Source organism: Acromyrmex echinatior, chromosome 8 (genome assembly GCF_024713525.1).
Source record: "Acromyrmex echinatior isolate Ae372 chromosome 8, ASM2471352v2, whole genome shotgun sequence".
Taxonomy (NCBI): Eukaryota; Metazoa; Arthropoda; class Insecta; order Hymenoptera; family Formicidae; genus Acromyrmex; species Acromyrmex echinatior.
The window spans coordinates 13369711-13392381 of record NC_141859.1 but is presented as its reverse complement, the minus strand read 5'-3'; the positions used below and the strand labels follow the sequence as shown (position 1 = coordinate 13392381).

The 22671-nt window shown below is 39.4% G+C and overlaps 1 protein-coding gene across 1 annotated transcript; it reads left to right on the top strand.

The window, feature by feature from the left end:
* Positions 1-9422: 9422 nt before the first annotated feature.
* LOC105143679 (uncharacterized) lies at positions 9423-9923 on the top strand. The gene has a single exon (XM_011052132.1). The coding sequence runs from the start codon at positions 9423-9425 to the stop codon at positions 9921-9923; it is 501 nt and encodes a 166-aa protein (XP_011050434.1).
* Positions 9924-22671: the final 12748 nt, after the last annotated feature.

The window sequence follows — 22671 nt, the reverse complement described above, 5'->3', positions numbered from 1 at the left end:
TATTCATATATTATTATGTACGAATATATATAGTTTATAAATTCATGTAGAATTATTTCAGTACTAAATATCTGGCTTGACCGTTTATTACTTCAGTGCTAAAGATCTGACGTGATCGTTTATTACTTCAATGCTAAAGATCTGGCTTGACCGTTTAGGATCCTTATTTTTTAATAATTGTATAATTACATAACGGTTTATAGAAAATTTATAAGAAAATTTTATTTTCTTTTATTTCTTCTGTAAATACAAAATGTCTCACTATAATTGCCTTAAAAAATATTGTATATAAGATACGAAAAAACATTTCTTTATTTATGTTTTTTCATATCTTACATATTTTATGAAATATTTATCTGGGACAATTAAATGGGATACTGTATACATACAGTGACTGACAAAAAAAAGAGATTACTGTAATATTATAAGTTTTTATTTCAAAAAATTGTGAAAAAAATAAAAAGAACTTGAAATAATTTAGCTCAGACAGTTGATTATTAATTTTAACGTTTATAACAGATTTTTCTTTAATTACAATTATTTCTTTATACAATTTCTTTATAAAATTATTAAATAATACATTATTATAATGCATACATACATATATACATACATACATGCATGCATACATGCATACATCATACATACATTATTATAATGCTATAAATAACTACAATGCTTTCGTTACATAAGAGATAAATAATATAAAATGTGTGCAAAATTACGTTTTATGTTCATCATATAAGAAGTTATTATATCTTGCTTACGGTTAATATTATATTATTGAAATATTAAAATTAGAAATTATAAAATTAATAAAATTATAAACAATAAGATTGGAAACAAAAGTACGGACGTGCGTCCTGAGCCTTTAGACTACCAAAGACCTTAGCAATATTCTTCGCAATAACCGATATGTATAGAGAGTTAGATATGTATAGAGAGTTATTATTGTAAGCGCGCGTGACTTGCCAAATCGTGCTGCATCCTTCGGAACAACCAGTAATCAGAAGGAGCAATGTTCGGAGAATACGTGCGGTAAAACATCCCATTTGAGCGTTTCCAAATATTTTTTTACGACTTTTGCGACATGAGGCCGAGCGTTGTCATAAAGAAAAATAACTTTATCATGTCTTTGCTTGTATTCCGGCCGTTTTTTCTCGCAATGCACGGCTCAAACGAATCAATTAGCCGATACCAATCGCCCGTAAAGAATCGTCAGGTCTCAGCAGTTCATAGTAAACAACATCTTTTTGATCCCATCAGATACAGAGCATGATCTTCGAACCATGAATGTTCGGCTTTGGTGTTGATGTTGAGGTCGATGGCAACGATTGACCGGGCTTAGCGTAGTATTTTTTCTTCTTGAGGTTGTCGTAGAATATTCACTTCTCATCCAGTCTCAATCCGATGCAAAAAACCTTTTCTTTGTTATCTTTGAATCAGCTGTTCGCAAGTGAAAAATCACCTTTCAACGTCTCTCGGTTTCAGTTCATAAGACACCCAATTTCCTTGTTTTTGAATTATTCCCATGGCTCTTAATCATGCAGAAACGGCTTATTGAGTTATTCCCAATGATTCTGCAAGCTCCTCTTGCGTTTTACTCTGATCTTCTTCGAATAATGCCTTTAATTCTTTGTCTTCGAATTTTTTTGGCTGTCCAGAGCGAGGCTTGTCTTCAACGCTGAAATCTCCATCCTTGAAACGTCGAAACCATTCTCTACATGATTTATCAGTTGGAGCAGTGTCACCATAAACTTCGACAAGCATTCGATGGGCTTCAGCTGCACTTTTCTTCCAATTAAAGCAGAAAATTAGAACCTCCCGCAAATGCTGCTTGATTAACACAAAATTCGACATTTCAAACACAGTAAACATCAAGGTTTTTGTATGAAACTCAAAGCGATATAAACTGAATATTATTCAGATGTCTAACCTCTCTGAAAACGCCAAAATCAGCTGTCACCATTCGCAACAGCCAGAGCCATCTTTTGGAAAACGAATCAAACTAATTTGTACTCCCAATACTTTATGGTTTATATTTCGATGGCATCGATAACGTTGATGATGAGCACGTTGGCGACTTTGATGATTTTCCCCAGGACATTCCCAATATCTCGCTTTTTCCTTCGATGGCGGTGGACTTGGCGGACTCAGCGACAACGGACGGTATTTCTTTTGCTCGATCGATTTTCGGCGTATATATTCTTTTACTCGGTCCATGTCTTAACACTCGTAACTGAAATTTACGATTGAATGAAAAAAGTCTTATACGCTATCTATATACATTGCACATATGTACTGTCAGATCGGACATGTCGCGACGCGTTTAACAGAAGCGTCGATGTTTTCGGATACATACATACATGCATATATACATACATGCATACATACATACATACATACATACGTACATACGTACATACATACATACATACGTATATATACATACGTACATACATACGCATTCAACCAGGAAGCGCAAGACCTGTCGGATCTTGTCAAAAATTTGCATGGCACGAGACTCGTAAAAATATAATGTGTGAGAACGGTCCTTTGTTTCAGCACCGTCACTTCCTTCACGATAAATTTCTAGTTAACGATGAATCCTTGCAAATCCACGAACGTTGGCACGAGCATGTTGTCGAGAAAATTGCGGTCGATTGCGATCGATTGCAATGTATCGTAGATTTTATACTGTGTCGGAGGTACACTTAGGTGATTTTGCGCACAACGTTGGTCAATGGATTATACTGAACCACGCGATCGTGTATGATGAGACATAGGCTGTTGTATTTGCGAGCACGCCTTACATTCAAAGTCTAATCGCACGTCCACGGTGCCACTTCGATTCTGTCGAGAGCAATCGATGATCACGAACGGGCCATTACGTAAAAAAGTTGTAAAGGTGAGACTCGATTCGAGATACTCGTATACGTAATAGCCCTTGCAGAAACGCGCGTACAGAATCGCACTCTGTTTTTATCAAAATCCAGATTCAAATCATCGTACAGATAACATTCCGAATTCAGATAGAGTTCCGCATTGGTTAATTTGCAGTCGTCGAATCGACTTATATCCTCGGACATGGCCGGATATTTTTTCGACCGGCTTGCATAGCAAAAATGACGTAGCGCGACTTCTCGAGCTGAGTAGCCGTCTTGATGGTCCACGAATACTTGGTTGTGCTCTGCAAGAGCGGAAATTCATACAGATCCCACGAGCGAAAAGCCATGCTCAGATGTCGTCCGCTCTTTAAAGCAGCATCGACAGCTTATTTATATTATTCAATAACACGTGCGGCATTCACCACTGTACTTTGAATAATTCGAACGTTGACTCTGTCGCCGGATCTCCCGTTAGACAATTGTTGCGCGCTCGTATTAAAATTAACTCGTGACGAGTGTTGATCACTACGCGTTTGTAATCTTCATAAAATCTCAGCAGTATGTAGAGCGGTACACAGAAATTAAAATATTCGGCCGCAGTAGTCTGCGCATCTTAGCCGGCATTCCTCAAAATCACGCTTCTGTCGGATGCCACTGTTACACAGTTTTCGAGCGTGCTAGTTATGCCCACATTTCTGTGGTCAATCTGCACACCATTGAGTTCATATCGAATCTCATCGAATATGAACGCGACGCAATTATTTCTCAATGCCACTGAGCATTCTGGACCTCTTTGTTTTTCATCAATTTTCTCTCGTATAGAAAGCTTTCGTGTATACAGATCCTGTTGTTGTATGGGTAATCTTATTTCGTCGCTGTACCCAAACATTGTGTTGGCGAACGGGCTGTACGTGTTAATCTCTATCTTGACAATGTGGTCGTCGAAGATCGGCTTGTCTTTAATGTTTAGGTTATCAGTTATCTCAAATGTTGCGAACCGCGAATCCCAAAGACTTTAAAAATGTAACGTTCGACGTGCTGAGCTTCTTCTTCATGATGCAGCTGGATAAGCGAGTGTTATCAAATTGTGACGTCATCGGCCTTATAAAGAATGCGTTATCTCTCTGTGTACGCTCTTTCCGTTCAGCAACTCACGCTCACGTTATCACTGTCGTCGTGTAAATAAACTAACGGTGATCTGTTCTCCTCGAAAATCGAGCAATCGTCCGTTCTGGTCGACGATGTGCATCGTTAAATCCGTAATGCTCCGTGCGATGATCGGTAGGTAAATGATCTGCGCCGGCCTCTCCGATATCTTATATCCTGACGGCACGTTCGATAAAAATTCATCATGTGCGCGCTTTTGCCGTTGCTGTACGCGCTCGCGGTCACGTTACACTCTACGCGGATAACGTTTACGTTCATTATGTTGAATGACACGTTTGATTCGTGTCACCTTCGCGGCTGCAGTATACGCTTCAACGAGAATCTCAACAGCGATCCAATACTGTTGGGCTTACCAAAATTTATTTTATATGCATATCTAATCTCGCATTTCATCGTGTTGTAGTTTGCGCGGAGCATAATCGGGTATTTTCTCTCACCATTATCGTCATCGGTGTCATTGTTGTTGTTATTATTGTCATCACGTACTACGTCACGGTTTCAAGCGCGTCGCGGTGCGGACGTTTCCGTAAAATCGCGCGTTTCAAAAATTCATTTATGTCTCGCACTTCGTACGAACCCTCGGGAATTGTAATTTCCGCGTCGTCTTTGGCGAAATAAAATTTGTTTTTCGATTTGTTCACGTTCAGTATCGTGTGATAAGTTTCAAAAATTGTCAGACCGAGCTCGTAATCTCTGTCACTCAAATCTATGGCAGAATAGTAGTTCGCCGCGAGGACGGTGCTCTTCCCACTCAGCGTAAGCGTCAACGACATGATGGAAAAAGCGTTCGACTAATATTAAGATTTCACAGCACCTTGTCGAACTTTTTAAATTCACGTGCGTCTCGTTTGCAGAAACCGCAAACACATCTGTCCGCAGAAGCTCTGATCGTACGTTTGATACATGCGATTATAGGGGAGACCGGGGTTAGTTGAATATAGGGGTAAGTAGAATAATCGAGGCTACATTAAAAATAAAACACGCGAAACATGCGTAAACGTGTCTGAGCACGCAGTAGCGACTGCCGCTAGTCTGCTGTAACATCTTATTGCGAACACATCTATAATAGAAGTTATACCACAATTTTAAAAAATCGTACACCTAAGTCAATATTTTTATTCTTAAAGTTTTTGTTTTACTATCGCATATGATTGTCTGAGATATTTGATTTCTATTTAGATAGTAAGTGTAGTTCTTATTTAATAAAGTCCAACAGATTTCTTTTGTTTATGTGTCTCTGTTATCGTATATTGTTAATGTTTTTAAAAAATGAACGGATGGGGATAGTAGATTAACAGCATGGAACTGTATGACTCAGTGACGACTCTTATAATACTTATTTAAAATTTTATTCCTTTAAAGAGATTTTTCTCAGTGATAAATGTTATAAGTTTAGTTCCCTCCATGTTCAACCTCGAAAACTAGGCTTATTTGACGTGTTTTTGCACGAAACAACATGAACAAATTTTGCAAAAAAAAATATTGTTTGCCCTGCGAAACGAATGTTTATGTTTAAAATATATATTTTTATAAAAGTTTTATTAATATGTAGCCAAAGATGTAGCTTAAAATGCATTAATCTTTATTTTAATAATCTTAATCGAATTACTCGGTCCCGGGACTAGTTGAATAAGGGAAGGCTAGTGGAATGCATTAGAAAAATGCATGTTTTTTTCATATTAATTATCAGTTTCCCCTTATTATTAAAATATTAGGTAGACAAATGTATGTAGTAACTGGTGTAGAATTCATTTTTTCGATAAGTCTCTTAATTTTGTCTGTAAAAATTCAAAAGTAAAAAATGAGCCCCGGTCTTCCCTACTCTGTTGTCGTAGCACCGTTCCCGAAATATCGCATCAGTTGGGCGGTCAAAGATTACTGAAACTGTCAAAGTACGACGCGATTGTTCCTCTTCGCATACGCTATCTAATGAGTATCAGGCCCCGTTGCATCGTTCAGATTCACGATATCGCTTTCGTTTCAGCGCGCGCCGCTCTCCGGTAACGTGTTACGCATGAAAACGTCTCTAAAGTATAGTATGCGCATACGTCTCGCGAGCTTATTTATTTGCACATTGGTAATTGCGGCATTTTTATTGTCTTTTTGGAGTTTTTTTTTGCAGCTATACCCTGTCCACGTTTGTACGGGCCGAAATACAGTCCGCGTTCATATTTATATGAAGCGAGATACAGTCCGCGATCCTGTTCTATTACGTGATCGTGACGTTGAAGCTCTTCTGACATCGCGGGGCTTTGCTGTCGTTTACCGCTTTCTCCATGCCGACCGCTCCGCCGATCAAGGACCTGAGGGCGCCCAACATTAGCAGAGGCGGTTAACGCACCGCCTCGTTTCGCCGTCGGAAGTATTCGCTTTTTCGTCGCCTTTTTCCTCGTCGTCTTCTTCTTCGGTTTCATGTCCATGCTTGGTCTTGGCTTTCATCGTTGGCCAGACGGGCAACATCGTTGCAGCAGCGGCGGCTCTCTCGCTCAGAGCCAAATCTCTCGCGACGACGCATCCGACCGCGAGCGCTTTATCGACGAGTACTTTGTCCGCCGCGTGTCTATCGGTGAGATCGTTGCTCCAAGAATACGCAATGTCGTGTTCGCGGCGCGCCGCGTTCAGTGGATTTATGCTCGCGTCACCTCTGGCTAATCGCTTCATAAGCCGAGTGCCCGGACCGCAAATCTGGCAGTTCGGAATATGTAACTCGAAAGGAAGTAGGTTTATCGCTCGATTCAGCAGATCGCCGCGCGATGCCAACATTCGCTACAGTCCATTATCTTCAGTGCGAGACCATCGTATGAGTCCTTTGCCACGGCTGATTGTAGTGCTCCTCCCAGCGATGGTAAGTTTGAACCTCCGAATCTACTTGTTCCAGACGTATCCCATATAGTACACGCGTAAGAGTATGACCTTCGGTATATATTGCAACTGCTCAGCGTTCAAGTCTCGAATATCGGAAGGATGACACAGTGCGAGACATATTTTGCTACTGTGCGATTCATGGATTCGCGCGCCTTTAAATAATCGTCCGAGAGCGCGTAGCTTTAGGGTGAGCATGAAATTGTTTGTAACGCGAAATCGCGAATGATGGGAGGCAGTGCGGAGAAGTGCAAGCACGGCGAAATGCTGCCGAGTACTATACGCGCGATCATTTGCGGCCCGTCGATTGCGATAAAACCAATGTTCTTATAAATTTGCTCGAGAATCTAAATGGCGTACGTTTCGAAAACGTGTACGTCTACTCGAAATCGCTGCAACAGCCAAAGTATCGGTATCTCGAAAATTTATTTATGTCTATCGACGAAATCGGTTACTTTGCGTTCTCCAATAACAGCGATGTCGTTCCATCGAGTGAGGCGCGCCCAAATTCTATTTTTATCTCTGATGATGTGGCATGCGACAAGCAGGATGCGGTAAGAGAATACTTTTCAATGGGCCAACGAACGTTGACTGCTTCTATCTCTGTCAGATGTACGCGAGGATACCTAAACATCTGATATGCTACAACGCGAATCTGCTTATCCTGTTCAAACAGAATTGTACAATTTGAAACACGTTTACAATGATCACGTTGAATACCGACATGTCGTACGACGTATTCTGTTTGTTGTGTCGCGACTGTTCGCAAAAAAAAATGGATTTCTGCTGATAAACAAGGATAGTGCGCTTAAAGACAAGAAATAAAGAAAGAGATTTAAAGAGTTTGCGATACCATAACGTGATTAGTCGTTGTCGATACTTCGCCAGAGAACATGGCTGATGTGCGTGAGCGTGAAAACATCGCGGGAGAGAAGACGAGCGAGTCGATCTGCAAGAAACGCGCTCTGAAAATCGGTAAAATCGAGGAGGACATAACATTGAATAGGCATTTTAAGCTTATTATCAAACCGCTGCGACAGATCGTTGACAGCACCGCGTGCACGCGATAAAGAGACAGTCGCGCGATGATAATCAGGATTTGCCTCCAAGCGTGAGAGAAAAGAAGAGGAGAAGGAGGAAAAGAAGAGGAGAAGGAGGAGAAGAAGAGGAGGAGGGAGAGGGAAAGGGAGAGAAAGCGAGCGAGATATTCGAGCGTTCCGCGACCCTGCGTAAATCCGATCGATCGCACGATCGTGTGCAGTCGATAACCTCCACTCCGCGCACGATGATCATACCGACGATAGAATTGCCGTTGGAGAACGTTTTCGAAAGGATGGACGACTCGCTAGCACGAAGGTTCAAAATCAATTGCAAACGTTGGAAGGTCGAGAGCCGTTGTAAGATGGTTTGGGCCCACTAGATCAAAAGTATGTCGAGGCTGTCCTGAGGAGAATGCGAGATAAACAGAAGAGCGGCTAGACACATAGATTATGTGTTTATCTACACAAGGATGAATTGATGTTTGACAATAAACATTTCCACATGGATGATGCGGACAACATAATTATTGATGGTGTACGATACGCCGGTACACCTGGTCTTTACGAGTTAATTTTCAAGAGAATTCCTGACGATCTCCTCTACGGAAAGACGAACAAGTACAAGAGCATGCTGCTGGCGATGAACGTGCATAAACACAAGCATCATTCGCAGGGCCGATTATTGAGTAATAGGGGATACAAGTACAAATACGTAATCGCGCCGTTGATGTCGACCACACCCAAGAAATAGAAGAAGAAATCTGGAAAAGGATTACCTCACGCAATGACATTGAACGATAACGCGATTGATTACATGCACTGGGACGATCCCAACGAGCTGATGGATCGTCTACGATTGCTCGATGCTTCGCAGACGGGCAACAACGCTCACGACAACGAGATGCTGTCGATTATCGAAGAACTTCGCAAAGCCGGTCTTATTATAAATTAAATCGCGTATAGACGAAACGAGTCAGTCGAGTGGCGTCAGCGAGAAAAAATATTTTTGCCCTTTGTATTATACATCGTATCATGAAAAAGAGATCCAGCAAAAAGAGAAAAATTAGCTCCGAGACGTCGATTCGTTGAGGAATTGCACGCTCTGACGAGAAGAAATTTTCCGCGAAGACGCGTCATAGTTTGAGGATACGACGATCTGTGGCAGGCTGATATCGTCGAGATGCGCCCGTACTCGAGCTTCAACAGAGGCACAACTACATATTTATCGTCATCGATGTGTTGAGCAAGTACCGTACCGCTCAAGAGCAAGGGTGGAAGCAAGACGGCTAATGCTATCGATGAGATAATTCGAGCGAGTGGAAGATGTTCGAAAAATTTTCAAACGGATATGGAAGTTTTACAATGCCGATGTGCAAAAAATCTTGAAAAAACACGATATTAATTACTATTCTACGTATTCTACATTGAAAGTGTCAGCACGTCCAATCGCACGCTCAAAAACGACATGTGTAAGACGTTTACACTCAACGGCAATTACAAGTGGATCGACGAGCTGCTGCGTCTTGTATCAGATTACAACGCGCGAAAGCATCGCACTATCGGCATGCGATCCGCCGACGTAATTCCTGCGATCGCCGAAAAACTCTTGGGCACAGTGTACAGCGCGATAAAAATTGCTGGTCCGGCAAAATTCAAAATGGGCGATTCGGTACACGTGAGCAAGTACAAGACGATTTTTGAGAAGGGTTACACAAATTGGATCACCGAGATGTTTAAAATCGTTAAGGTGCAGCATACCAATCCCATAACCTACTTACTCGAGAACTATCGCGGAAAATTCGTCATTGGTGCGTTTTACGAGCACGAGTTGCATCGCGCTACTCATCCAGACGTGTATCTCGTGGAGAAAGTACTGTGCAGGAAGGGAGACACAAAGTGTACGTCAAGTGATTGGGATTTGAGAGATCGCACAATTCATAATATACACAAAAACAATGTCATTTGATAAAATTTTGATTCGTGTATTTTTTCTACTTATAAAAAATATATCAATATAAGTATATAAACATATATTTTTTTTATTACTCCCCATTCATCATCTTCGTTTTGGAGTATACAAAATACATAATTATTTGTAACAACTTGTGTATCGAACAGAATACATAATGTATATAGGTAGTAATACATAATAGTAATACACATAAATGATAAAAACATGGGATACATAAAGTGTAAATTAAAATACTAGTAGTATATGATACGTATTATATATAAATGTTAAAAACATACGACATGTATTATATATGTATGATTATATAAAAGTAATAATTGTAATAAATGCTATTACATAAAAACATACTAATAATATTTGTATAAATGTAAAAAAAAGTAAATTAAAAATAAATTATAACAGTAATACATAATAGCAACATATACTACATATATTAATTTATTAATTTATAATTTATGAATTAAGTTGTTATCAGAAGGAATCTTACGGTTACTTATAGTATTTGATATACTATATATAATTCATATATAATACTTGTACATATAATATAATACATATTAAACAAATAATACATATAATACATATATTACAAAAGTATCTACCAATGCCTCCACGGTAACGTCTCCGTCGAATCCGGTACGTATCATTTGTCGTCGTATGGACTGAGAGCGATTTTCGGATATCGTGTACACTTCGTGTAATTTAGATTGTATACACGATTGATGGTGAGTCAATCGATCTCTTTGTTCAAACACCGCATGTAATCGTCGAATGTTATCATTCGCGCTACGATCTTATTCTTTACGCCCTTCGCATTTTTAGTGTCCTTCTTACCGTCCACCCTCACATCTTCGCTCTGAGTCCAACGAATTCGGTCATTATCGCATCATTGTTCTCGTCCTTCATCAGGCCAAGTACTTTTTTGTTCGCGAGAAGCATACCATACACATTGTCTGCCGGATAATCGCTCGTGTCGAATCTAGCGATATCGTGTTTCATGTTCTCGTAAACATTGTCACATTCTATATGGTAAATGAGACTGTCCGTATCGGTGTACATGATCTTGCATTTATCGCGATACATCGGTGACATGTACTCGTGGTGAAATTCGTACAAGCAGACTTTCGATAGATCAAGTATGCACATACCCACGTAAATCGGCTTGTTGAACTTCATCTCGAATTTACGCATTTCGACGGTGATCAAATTTTTCGCAAAGACGCTGCTGCTATGAAAATTCGGTTTCGTGATTATTGCCTCCGTACCGTCCGTTCCATTTTGTTATTAATTTTACATCGACGTGATTGCGCACATTCTTCATGATCTTACCGAATACTGCGTTGCTCATTAGTGTATACAAATTTTTTTCGAAATCGTTTTTCGCGCGCGTTCTATGTTAGACGAATACATTGCTGCAGGTAGTGGATGACGTAACGCTACTTATCGTACAACGTCGCTAGAAGTTTATCTTCGCGTTTGTCGGGCGGTTTATCGCACGTGGGCAGAAAGGTAGGTCAATGTATCGGTCGTGTAGATGCTGCGGATACTCGAGATCGATCTCGAGAATATAACCGGTGGGTGAATCCGAAGTGATCACGTTCACGTCAAAGCAGCGTCTTCGATCCATCGAAATTTGGCGTATGGCAAAGGTTGATACATCGCCCATCCGTACAGATTATTCACGTAGTACACCAAGTAGTATGACGATGGTTTCGATGGGTCAAACGAACACATGTACTTGTTATTAACCTGCGCGTATCTGCTGGAGCATTGACTGAGGCCGCCGTGCGACCGCGCTCGCCGAATATAATTATATCAATGTCGGTGAGCAACTCGAATCTTACACGCATATGTTTCAGCATGGCGTCCTATGTGAAACCTGACAATGTATAATAATGCGTGGGATCGACAGTAACTCGCGATGCAATTATTGCGGAAATGTCGGCTAATAACAAGATATCAGTTTTCAAGTACGATCACTGTACTCGCCGAGCGTTCGGATGGAGAATCGCTGCCATACATTCACGGTGTGAGCGTAATCGTTCTCGGATACGGTATCGCCTAAAAATGAACTGAAAAATAATTCGCGCGGTGATAAGCGCGTGTCCTGCAATTTTTCGACGCAGTCAATGTATTCATACAGAAAAATACCTTTTCATGTGAGAAGAAATCCTCCGCGCTAAACTTGCAAAATTCGGAACATACAATTTTTTATTTATCTTTGTCGAGGTACGACGCCAATTTACTGAGACTTGCATTTAAAAATTTGAAAGAATTAATGAACCACAATTTTTCTGAAAATTTTTTTCATTTTTGTTTTTGGTGTCATCGACATGTTTAGTGAATAAAATATATTTTTCTTTCGTTATCGATAGTACATTTACATATCCATTGTACGCGGTAGCAATTTCCTTAATTATAAAATGCGCGTCGTAGCCCGATAAATTGTGAAATACCGGAAAGTAAAACGAATTTTTATAATTTAAGTTATAATTCTCTCTCGAATGCGTTGGATCTACCGGTGAGATGACAATGATCGCGGACCCGTGTATCGTCCGGCGCGAACAGTTTCTCACAGATGTGACAATGTCGCGTTACGATATGCCTCCCATTGCTGTTTAAACGTTTCCATGAGCACGTTGATGGATACGATATTTTTCACGCGAAGCGCCAAATCGTTGAGTTGTCGCGCGAACTATGCATACAGTCTTCATCGCGACGGAAGTGATACGACGATAATGTGTCGTCGTACGCGCATCGTACATAGTAGCCTATGCTAAACGCTTCATGCTGTTGATACGTCTTCCCTGTTGAATTCCATCTCCATAAGATGCACTCCAGGTCAGCGTAGACGATGAACAGCACTCGTTCCCGGTTGTTATTTGCCGAATTCGAACCACCTGTCATTCTTGCTCGGTAGTCGAATGGCGCAGTTGATCTTCTGACAGTCTACTTCGTGCGACTGCAATTTTTCGCACGAACTGAAGTAATGGAGACACCTGTAAATAGAGAAATCATTTTTTTTGGTGCTATTTATTTTTATTGGCTTTTCTTATCATACTTACCGGTCGCAAAAAAACTTCTTGTTCTTTTTCCCAATAATTTATGAGCTCATGAGACACGACAGGTTCTTGATCCACGCAAAGTGTTTAATGTCGTTGTGTGAATCTTGTAGGTACAGGAGATTGATACGTTTCTCCTTTTTGTCGCGTGTAAGCTGTAGAGGAAGGACCTGCTTATCTTCAATGCTGTACACATTGATCAATATGTTGTTGAGATTTTCGAATTTCGGAATGTCTTTGAACGTTATCGGAAATTCGATATCCGCGAGATTCAGCATAACACTGTCGTGTAATGCGGATACGACGATTTTCTATTGACATGACTTTTAGCTGGGTATAGAGCGGCTACCACCAATCACGCGAAGCATGTATTGTTCATTGAATGCACTTTGATCACATCTTTCTTAAGTATAACTTCTCGCGGCATTTCGAAGTAACATCCTGCGCGCAGGGCATTTAGTTTATTCGTCACGTTAACAGTCCAAGTTGAGGATTCGCAATACCCATTCGCTGTCACGTTCCTGGAACACTTCGAGCGATGCTAGGATAGATTCGACGATGTGTCGCTCGTACCACTCGGGCATATCGGTGCATCGATATATCTCGCTATTCTTTGTAATTATGCTCTTATTAGCACGGTTATCCTTCGTCGTGAATTCGCTGTTGAACGCGGTTCACTTTTACATTATCGTGTCTTTCTACAGCGTCTCGTACTCTAGAATTACATTGCCAGCGTCTTCTAAAAACCGCCGCGGCTCGAAGTAATTAGAGTTTATCACCGCACCTGTCAATATACGATTCTCGAATACGGCCTCGGTTTTTGCCAGACCGTTCATTGCCACTCGCGTACTCGTTATCAACGCTCCAATTGTGACTTTGCACCCGCGAGTCGCGCGATCCTCGCCACCCGGATTGTCTGTGTCCAATGGCGAGGCGCGGATGCTTGACGATAAAATTCTTCGAGCTCCTCGATGCACTCATCACATTGTTGCAGCCACGCGAAACACTCTACCAGAGTTGCGATCTGACCGCACTGTTCCAGCAGTTCCACTCGCTCGTGGTTTTCCATGTCTTTTTCACAGTCTTTAGATCACTCTTACACGGAGCACTTGCACGTGACTCGTTTACATATGTTGCAGCACCGCTTTACATCTAGAATGTCATAATGTTTTATCACCTTGATATTATGTTCATCTACTAAAGTGCACTCTTTACTGGGATAGCATAATTGATTACGCATACTTGTCACACAAGTCACGAAACACTTTTTTAGCAGGATTCTCCTCGCGATCATAGTATGGCATCACTAACTTGTCCGTTATCATCACTTCAATGCACTTCTCACCATCCGGGAATCTTAATATGCCTGCAACTATATTGAATCTTTTCTTCACTTTTCATTGAGTGATAACACTGTTCTTTTATTAAACCAAAAGCTTTGTACCAAAATCTCTCTCGAAATCAATATGCACTGTTTCGTTTCCTAATTATCCGAACCAATATTCTTTTTCATCATTGTTATTGTCATTGATAATGATTCCCTGTTTCGCACCACGTGTACCTATTTCTCAATCGCGTATGAATTGCATCGGCAATATTTACGCATCTTTGTCTCTCCTCCACGAATCACAGTCTTCAGGTATGTTTTTCGCATTCATTTTTTTAAGATGTGCAGAGTGGGCACATGCTGCACAAGAATATAATGTACAAAACCACTCTGCAATTTGTGCATAATCTGCCATCTAGCGAAAGAATCGGTCTCATGCTTTCTGACGTGATACATTCCTCCATCATTAATGTCAACTATACGAATCATGCATGATGTGCATACAGTTAAAGCACCCGTTGTATAATAATTGTGGATCACACAGTGCTTAGTACGAGCGTTCAACATACGAATTTTTGGAGACGACACGAATTTTTCTATGCAATCCATTTCATGCTCACTCATATCACTAGCACATCCACTATTGTCGGATAGCATTTCTTTGTTGGACGACTCTTGGTCTATTATATTCTCTCAAAGTCTACTTCCATTTCATCAAATACTTCGAACACTTCGTCTCTAATATTCGCGTTTCCGATATTTTCGAATTCGACATCGTCCATGTCTTCAATATTTCCGATATTCGCGAATTCGACATCGTCCATGTCCTCAATGTTTCCGATATTCTCGAACTCTACATCGTCCATTAATTGTCCTCAAATTCTATTTTCATTGCTTCAAATAACTTGTCTGCATTTATACCATCCATGTCCTCAACGTCCGCACGATAGTCAGTAATACTTTTCGCTTTACACTTATTGCGATCGATTCGATAATCTTTAAAGGCGCCAATTGAGGTGACGCGCGAGTATGACTCATTATAGGTATATTCCATTTGCGACTTCTTTGTCCCTTTGCCTACTATCCCTATTAGGTCGCAGCATCGACGATGTGTCATCGATTTCTTCTTAGAAAAAATAGCGTTATCAGCATCTCTCTCTTAACGCGTCGCGACGTGTCACCGATCTCGCGGTTCTTCCCACATAAATATCATTATCGACGCTTTTGACCTTGAAAGAAAGAACTATGAAAATGCACTATGATTTCATCATTTCTACCCCTCATTGATGGCACTTTGTTTAGCAGTAGACACAACATGGCGGCATGTATCATCATATTGATAAACACCGATAGCGCCGGGACTTCCCGCGCCTCCCCCTCCCCCCCCCCGCGTCCCGCGCCCCGCACTCTCCCCCTCTCCCATGGTTCAGAACCCGCCCAGTATATCTACTATAATTTATTATCGTAGGCGGTTCATCGTAATCTATTATAAAATCGGAGGAGAGTACATGTTTTTTCTATCGTATTATTATAAAAAGCGTAGCATATTATGCATGATAAGTATTTCATGTACATCGTAATTTCTGCCGTGCAAGAGCGTTCGAAGAAATAATGTATTTATCTTTTAACAGTTTAGATTGACCAACAATGTCTCTTATACCTTTAAAAGAATTCATAACGTTAAAGTTTTTAACATTAAAGTTATACGAGTAATGAATTTTTCAAGATAACTTAGATTTCGGTAGCGAACGTTTGCACGGAAACTTTGAAAGATATTATATTATTCGTTTTAACATTTTATACTTACTCATACATTTAGAATTACATTTTTTTTATTGCGATTTGAAGATGCATTATATCTGTAATATATTTAATGTAAAATTTATTAATGTATAATATTAAATATAATGTATTAGGTGTTGGAATTAATTCGTAGCGTTTTACAAGTGATGGGAAGTACTTTCATTAATGTATTTTTTAATGCTCATGTGAAATAAATAACATTCTTTCATTAAAAAACGCTACGAATTAATTCCAACACCTAATATAATATTAAAATATAGACAACAAATTCTTCGGATTAAGTGAAAGAGACTCAGAGCGTTGAGAGATGTCATGATATAACCGTTTTTGCATTCAATAATAAAAAATTACATCAGAGCTTACGTATTTATAAAGCATTAATTTAAAGAATCTTTAATGTAACAATACTGTAAGTAAGTATTCATTTTTTGTTTACTTATCAATAAGCGTGATAATATTCAATAACAAAGGGATAAGTGTCATCTCTGGAATTGATTAAAAATCTCTTTGAAATATCATTAAATACATTGATATAAGGAAAACTCTTTTTTAATGCATGCCTAATTTGATTGTTTGTACAAGGATTATCGTTGGAAGGAAATTTATTGTGAAGGAAGTATTGAGAAACGAAGCTATTCTCTGATAACATTTTTATATGTCCTATGCCATGGAAATTCTTGACAATTCGAAAAGGACTGCGCTTCCTGGCTGAGTGCTTGTCATTGGATTGCACTGAGAAGACAGAATGATTCCGTATAGCATGGTGAAACGCCTGATTACAATGACTGTAATTGGTGCGAAAGAGAATGACGATAATAAGGCTCTTATATACATTAAAGGACGTGAAAACCGCGAATGGCTGGCTGGTACTATACTCGATTGCGACGACTCGATAATTGAGACTGTGGATGCTGATTACGCTGAAGATATAGATTCTATACATAATCTAGATGTTACCATACTGTACGATGTGAAAAACATGTTAAGAATTGTGCGTTATAGAATGCATTTAAAATATACAACTGGTGGAAACGCCAGAAAAAAAATACATCAAGTTTAAAAAATAAAGTATGAGATTTTTTAAATGCATTTTAATTTCTTTCCCCTTTCTCTGTAATTAAGAATCTATCAATAATGATAGCTATTTAGTATTATTACGATATACTTAATTCAATAAAGTGTTTGATATGTATTCAATAATATTAATGGGAGTGACACATTTTCATAGATGACTCATTTCTTTCAGGTCACTTGGAATTTCTCAAAAGAAAAAGAAATGCATTCTTCGTTAACCTTTTTTGATAATGAAAAAATGATAGATAAACAGATATGAAAACAATATACTTATCGTGATAGTCTAGACTTTTTTGTTACAAGCATATATCTCTACTCTACATCCTCTAAATTCTAGACAGCAATAATTTTTTTTCCATTCTCTCAGTAGACTCGAAGATTTCAGTCAAATCATTTATAGTCTCTTAAAATCAAACTCTATCAATTGGTTAGGCTATTGATTAGTCTTGTGTACGATGGAGAACATACATAATCTCTTGGATGCTGTGGGTATATTACATGAGAAAATTTCGATTCTTATTAATAGAACCGGAGCATTATCAGCTATTGTGCAACGAATAGATCAGACATTTATTAACATCACCCGGAACACATCTGATTCTCTGCAGATTAATGTTCGCGGAGATTAATGTTTGCTTAGGAACATTAATTGTTAAGAACAATGTAAGTACATATGTTAATGATCATAGACATTGGAGCATTGTGAGTTCGCGTTAGGCTCGATATATATATATAGTCAGGGTGTAGGTATCAATGTATATGAAGTTTCGTGCACTCATTCGCATGCTCTGAGATAGTCCTTATTATTTTGCATGCGATAAATGCTCCATGTGCACATGAGATCTATTTTAATTTTATGTTATTGTATTTAAGTCTTGCTATTGTATGGTTCAGGGATTGTGCAGATGCTACTATTATGCAAACAATCGATAGAGTAAAAGAACGTGAGAGATATTTGAAGAATCTGATGAACGATGCTATAGCAATGAGCCGTACATTGAGCGAAAAGGAAGATGGCGATGATGGTGTATAGAGACCTGGAATCTCTCGTGGAAGAAACATAAATTTATAATTATATCATATATATAATAAATATATTCATATAGAAATAAATTAATAAATATTTTTCATTCTATTTTGTAAAAAATTGTGCTAAAATATATGTATATTTGAACTGTACATCCGGGGTATGGAATTATTCGACTATCTTCCTATTATCTTTCCCTTCGTTCATCCTTTACTCATTCCTTGGCGATTTCATGTTACGCATTATCATGACGTCTAACGGTGTCATCGCGCTCTCATTGAATGTTCGACTTGCATTCATTAATTCGGTAGAATAAAAATCTTAAATCTCTGCGTGTAAGAAAAGAGACAAAACGTGAGAGTTGGATAAAGAATGCAACGGGAGAAAGAGAGAGAAAAGATTATATGTATAGATAGTGCGCTCGGTTGCTCGTCTCTATTATTAAAATATTATTAAAATTAGTTAATAACTTATATCATTAAAGTCATATCATTAAAAGAAATATAAAATAGACCAGATCTATTTAATAAAATCGTGAGAAAGAAGAAAAGAAAAGAGAGCGCAACGGGAAGAAGAGAGAGCATAACGGGAAGAAGAGAGAGCGCAAAAATAAATATAGGACTGCAACCTACAACAGAGTGGAAGAGAGAACTGCATCCTACAATGGGTGGGAGAGAATAAGGACAATAGTTTAAAGAGAGAACGCAACGAGCGAGAGAGAGAGAGAGAGGGGGGGGGGAGAACAAATCCCTTCTTTCCTTCTAACACGCACCCCGATGACGCGCTTCCTCCTCCTTCAAACCCAGCATCTGACTTTGCCCTCCCCACATCACACTAGAATATCTGCTGATTGCTGTATTCGTGGATTAGAATCTCTATATCTCTTATCCTACTGACATCATGAAAGATTCGAATATCAGTGACTTGATAAACGACGCGATGCGCGAGAGATAAACTGTGAAAGTGAGTAGTAAGAGTGGGCGGGTTCTAATTCAGAAGCCCCAAAGGGAGTGAGGAGCGGGGGGAGGGTACCCGCGGCGCGGCAGGGTCCGCGGGGAGGGGAGGGGGTGACATCACAGAGGGAGGGGGAAGGAATGACGTCACAGGAAATGACGTCATTAGGCGAGGTGATGTCACAAGGGAAGGGAAGGAAGAGGAAAATGATGTGATGATATCGCGGAGATGGCGGTGCGGAGGATGAGGATGTCCCGGGTGCGGGAAATTATGTAGCGGGAAATTATGTAGCGGAAACTTATGTAGTGTCCGCGTCGCGGTGAAGACGTGGTGCGGGGTCAATTGCCGGTCCTCGCCGCCACCGGTCTTTACCGCCGCCTACGGGCACAATCCCCATCTCTCCTCACCGCACACACTATACATACCATGTATGCTTAATATCTTCTTGTTATGTAATCTTTTCTTTAGCGTTTTTTACATGTGATTATTCTTACAGAAATATTTTTTATTCTGCTGAATTATACAATATTATTATTTTAGAGAGCGCGATAATATGGTCGCGCGATGGAATTGTGCGTGAAGACGCGCACGTAATACGATGCCGCGAAGAAGGAATGATTAATTGCAGACACAGAGATTGTGTCCAAACCCTTAGAAATGAAGGAGACAATGAGAGAGAATGAAGAGGGTATAGAAGGACGGCAAGACTCACAGATATACGCACAGAGGCGAATACCTGTGAATCGCACGCACTTTTTCGGTCCCAGAATATAGGTTAACGTCCCAAAGGGACGCTATGACATCTGTTCCGAGGGACGTCGTTTCTACTTTTTGAGTCAAGGAACTTAATCCTTTTGATCCGAGACTGGACCTCGTGCGATTTCAGGCATTAAAAGGGAAGCAATGCGAGAGGTGTTCCATTAAATGGCAGCTTGGAAAATGGCAGCTAGGAAAATATAACTGATTTACACTTATTAATAAAAGAAAGAAAATTAGAGATATACATAAGATATTTATACATATATTTTTTTTACATAAAAATAAGAAATTTTATCCTTGTACGAGGGGTATCCAGAAAATAAGTTCCGTTTGTATTATACGTTTAGTAAGGTCGATGTATGAGCGAGATGGCAACACAGCATTGAAGAGGGGAAGCTACCGAATAGAATGAGCGGTGTTCGGCGTCAGTAGCTCGTGAAACACGGTCAGGAGAGGTTATCAAAATGGAGTCCTCCACTTCGCGTCCCGCCACCTCCATTCCGATTCCTTCTCGAGTTGTTTTGCGCGGCATCATTCAGTTTCTTTTTGCTCAAGATTTTAAATCGGTTGATATTCACAAACAGCTTGTTTCTGTATATGGAGAAAGTGTGATGAGTGAATCTATGGTGCGGAGATGGGTCCGAGAATTTAAGGCAGGAAGACATTCGCTTGAAGACGAAAGTGGGAGAGGCAGACCCTCCCTTATCACGGATGAGTTGACGACAAAAATTGAAAATGCGATTCGCAATGATCGTCGTTTAACTTTAGATGAACTCCACAACCTTTTTCCAGAGATATCCCGAAGTCTTATCCATGAGATCGTTTCAGAAAAACTCGAATTTCGCAAGGTTTGCGCCCCTGGGATGTTTTGACCCACCCACCGTATAGCCCGGATCTAGCACCATCGGACTACCATCTTTTTACGAAACTGAAGGAGTCCTTGGCCGGAAAACGCTTCCAAAGCGACGAGGAAGTTCAGACAGCTGTAACTAACTGGACTAAAGAACTGGCGGGAAGTTTCTATGCAGAAGGGATTTCGAAGCTTGTTTCCAGATATACAAAATGTATTGAGATTGACGGGAATTATGTAGAAAAAGACTAGAAGTTGTCAAGTATTATCCATGTAAATTTTAGATTTTTTCAATAAAAACTTTATTTGTAAAAAAAAAACGGAACTTATTTTCTGGATACCCCTCGTATATGTAATTACAATCGATTTTTGTGTAATGTGGTTGAGTAAGAAATAAGTTATGGAGGTGTGCGTGTATGTGTATATATTGCAACCGCACTCACGAGCGTGGCGCAACTTCGTCGCACATTCACAGCTAAGGTTGTCGTAGGCGATCGGATGACCGGTAGCGTTAAACGAAACGTGACCGAAATGCGTCTTCCTGCGACCGCTCTCAAGGGCGGCACATAATCACAAGACAATAGTTGGGCGCCAGGCACGAGCGAGCGTGCCACTCTTTCCAGAAATTACGCGATTTTCTTTATGCTATCTTTAAGGCGATGCTGGAGCGAAGGCCGAAGTTGATCAAGGTCGATATTACAGGTTTTCATTTCCAATGTATAAGCTGCTTACGCCCTCTGAAGTTAATATGATCATGCAGGAAATTCGATCGATTAATTATCGATATTTTTATTCCGTTTCCTACATTACCATCTTAACAGGGGGGGGGTGGGACGGTATTAGGGTAGGTTCCACAAACTGTAGATTATTTGGAAAATTTTCCAATTTAGAATGAAAAAAAATATAAAACATAATTGAAGTAATGATATTTGTAGAATCGGACCTTGAAATGTAGAGTGAAGTATACACTATTTCGTTGTATTTATACAATGCATGTAGGCCGGTTCTAATATATATCACCAGTACTAAAATCTTGTAATATACAGAAAATAGATTTTTAATTAATAAATATATCGATACCAGCCCGTAATACACTTTTTCTTAATCCATTGCCATTTTAGGTACGAGAATATATTATAATAAATGAATATCATAAATATATATATATATAGACATATAATATATATATAGATATATATATATATATGGATATATATAATATATATATCATGCAGATATTCTCTATGTCCATTTCCCACCACATCCCCCCCTCTTTGTTACGGTAATATTAAATTTTATATTATAATGTGTACAATGATATATAAAATGTAATTCTAACGTTGTATATAAAACGACATTCATGAATACGAATTACATTTTATGTGTATTATAATATATGTGTATATACACAATAACACAAAAAATATTATACTATTTGTGCGAGAATGCACCGCGCGGAAAGATTCGAGTGAGAGAACGGCACAAGGTGATGTGATGCACGACAGTGAAGAGAACTCCGTTTCATTTAATTTAACAAAAGAATTTTCTTTAATATAATCAGTTACAGAGTCAAAAAATATAATTAATTAAATATTAGATTAACAAAATATCAAATGCAGTCACCTTTTCCAAAATTGTATTCGGAATTGTGGTGATGGGAAATCTCGGCGATTTTCTCGGAAAGATTCGTTTTATCGCGATTCCACTAAGCGGTTAGCACGGCGATTTTACGAAGCGGTATAGTAGCGAGACTGTGATTCTAAGAACTCGAAGAACTTTTAGAAGTAAGAACTCTAAGCGGTGTAAACGGTATAAGCGGTGTAAACTATTTAAGCAATCTGCCCAATCTGCCCTGAGGACCGGCGAGATCGAAGCATTTATTGCTT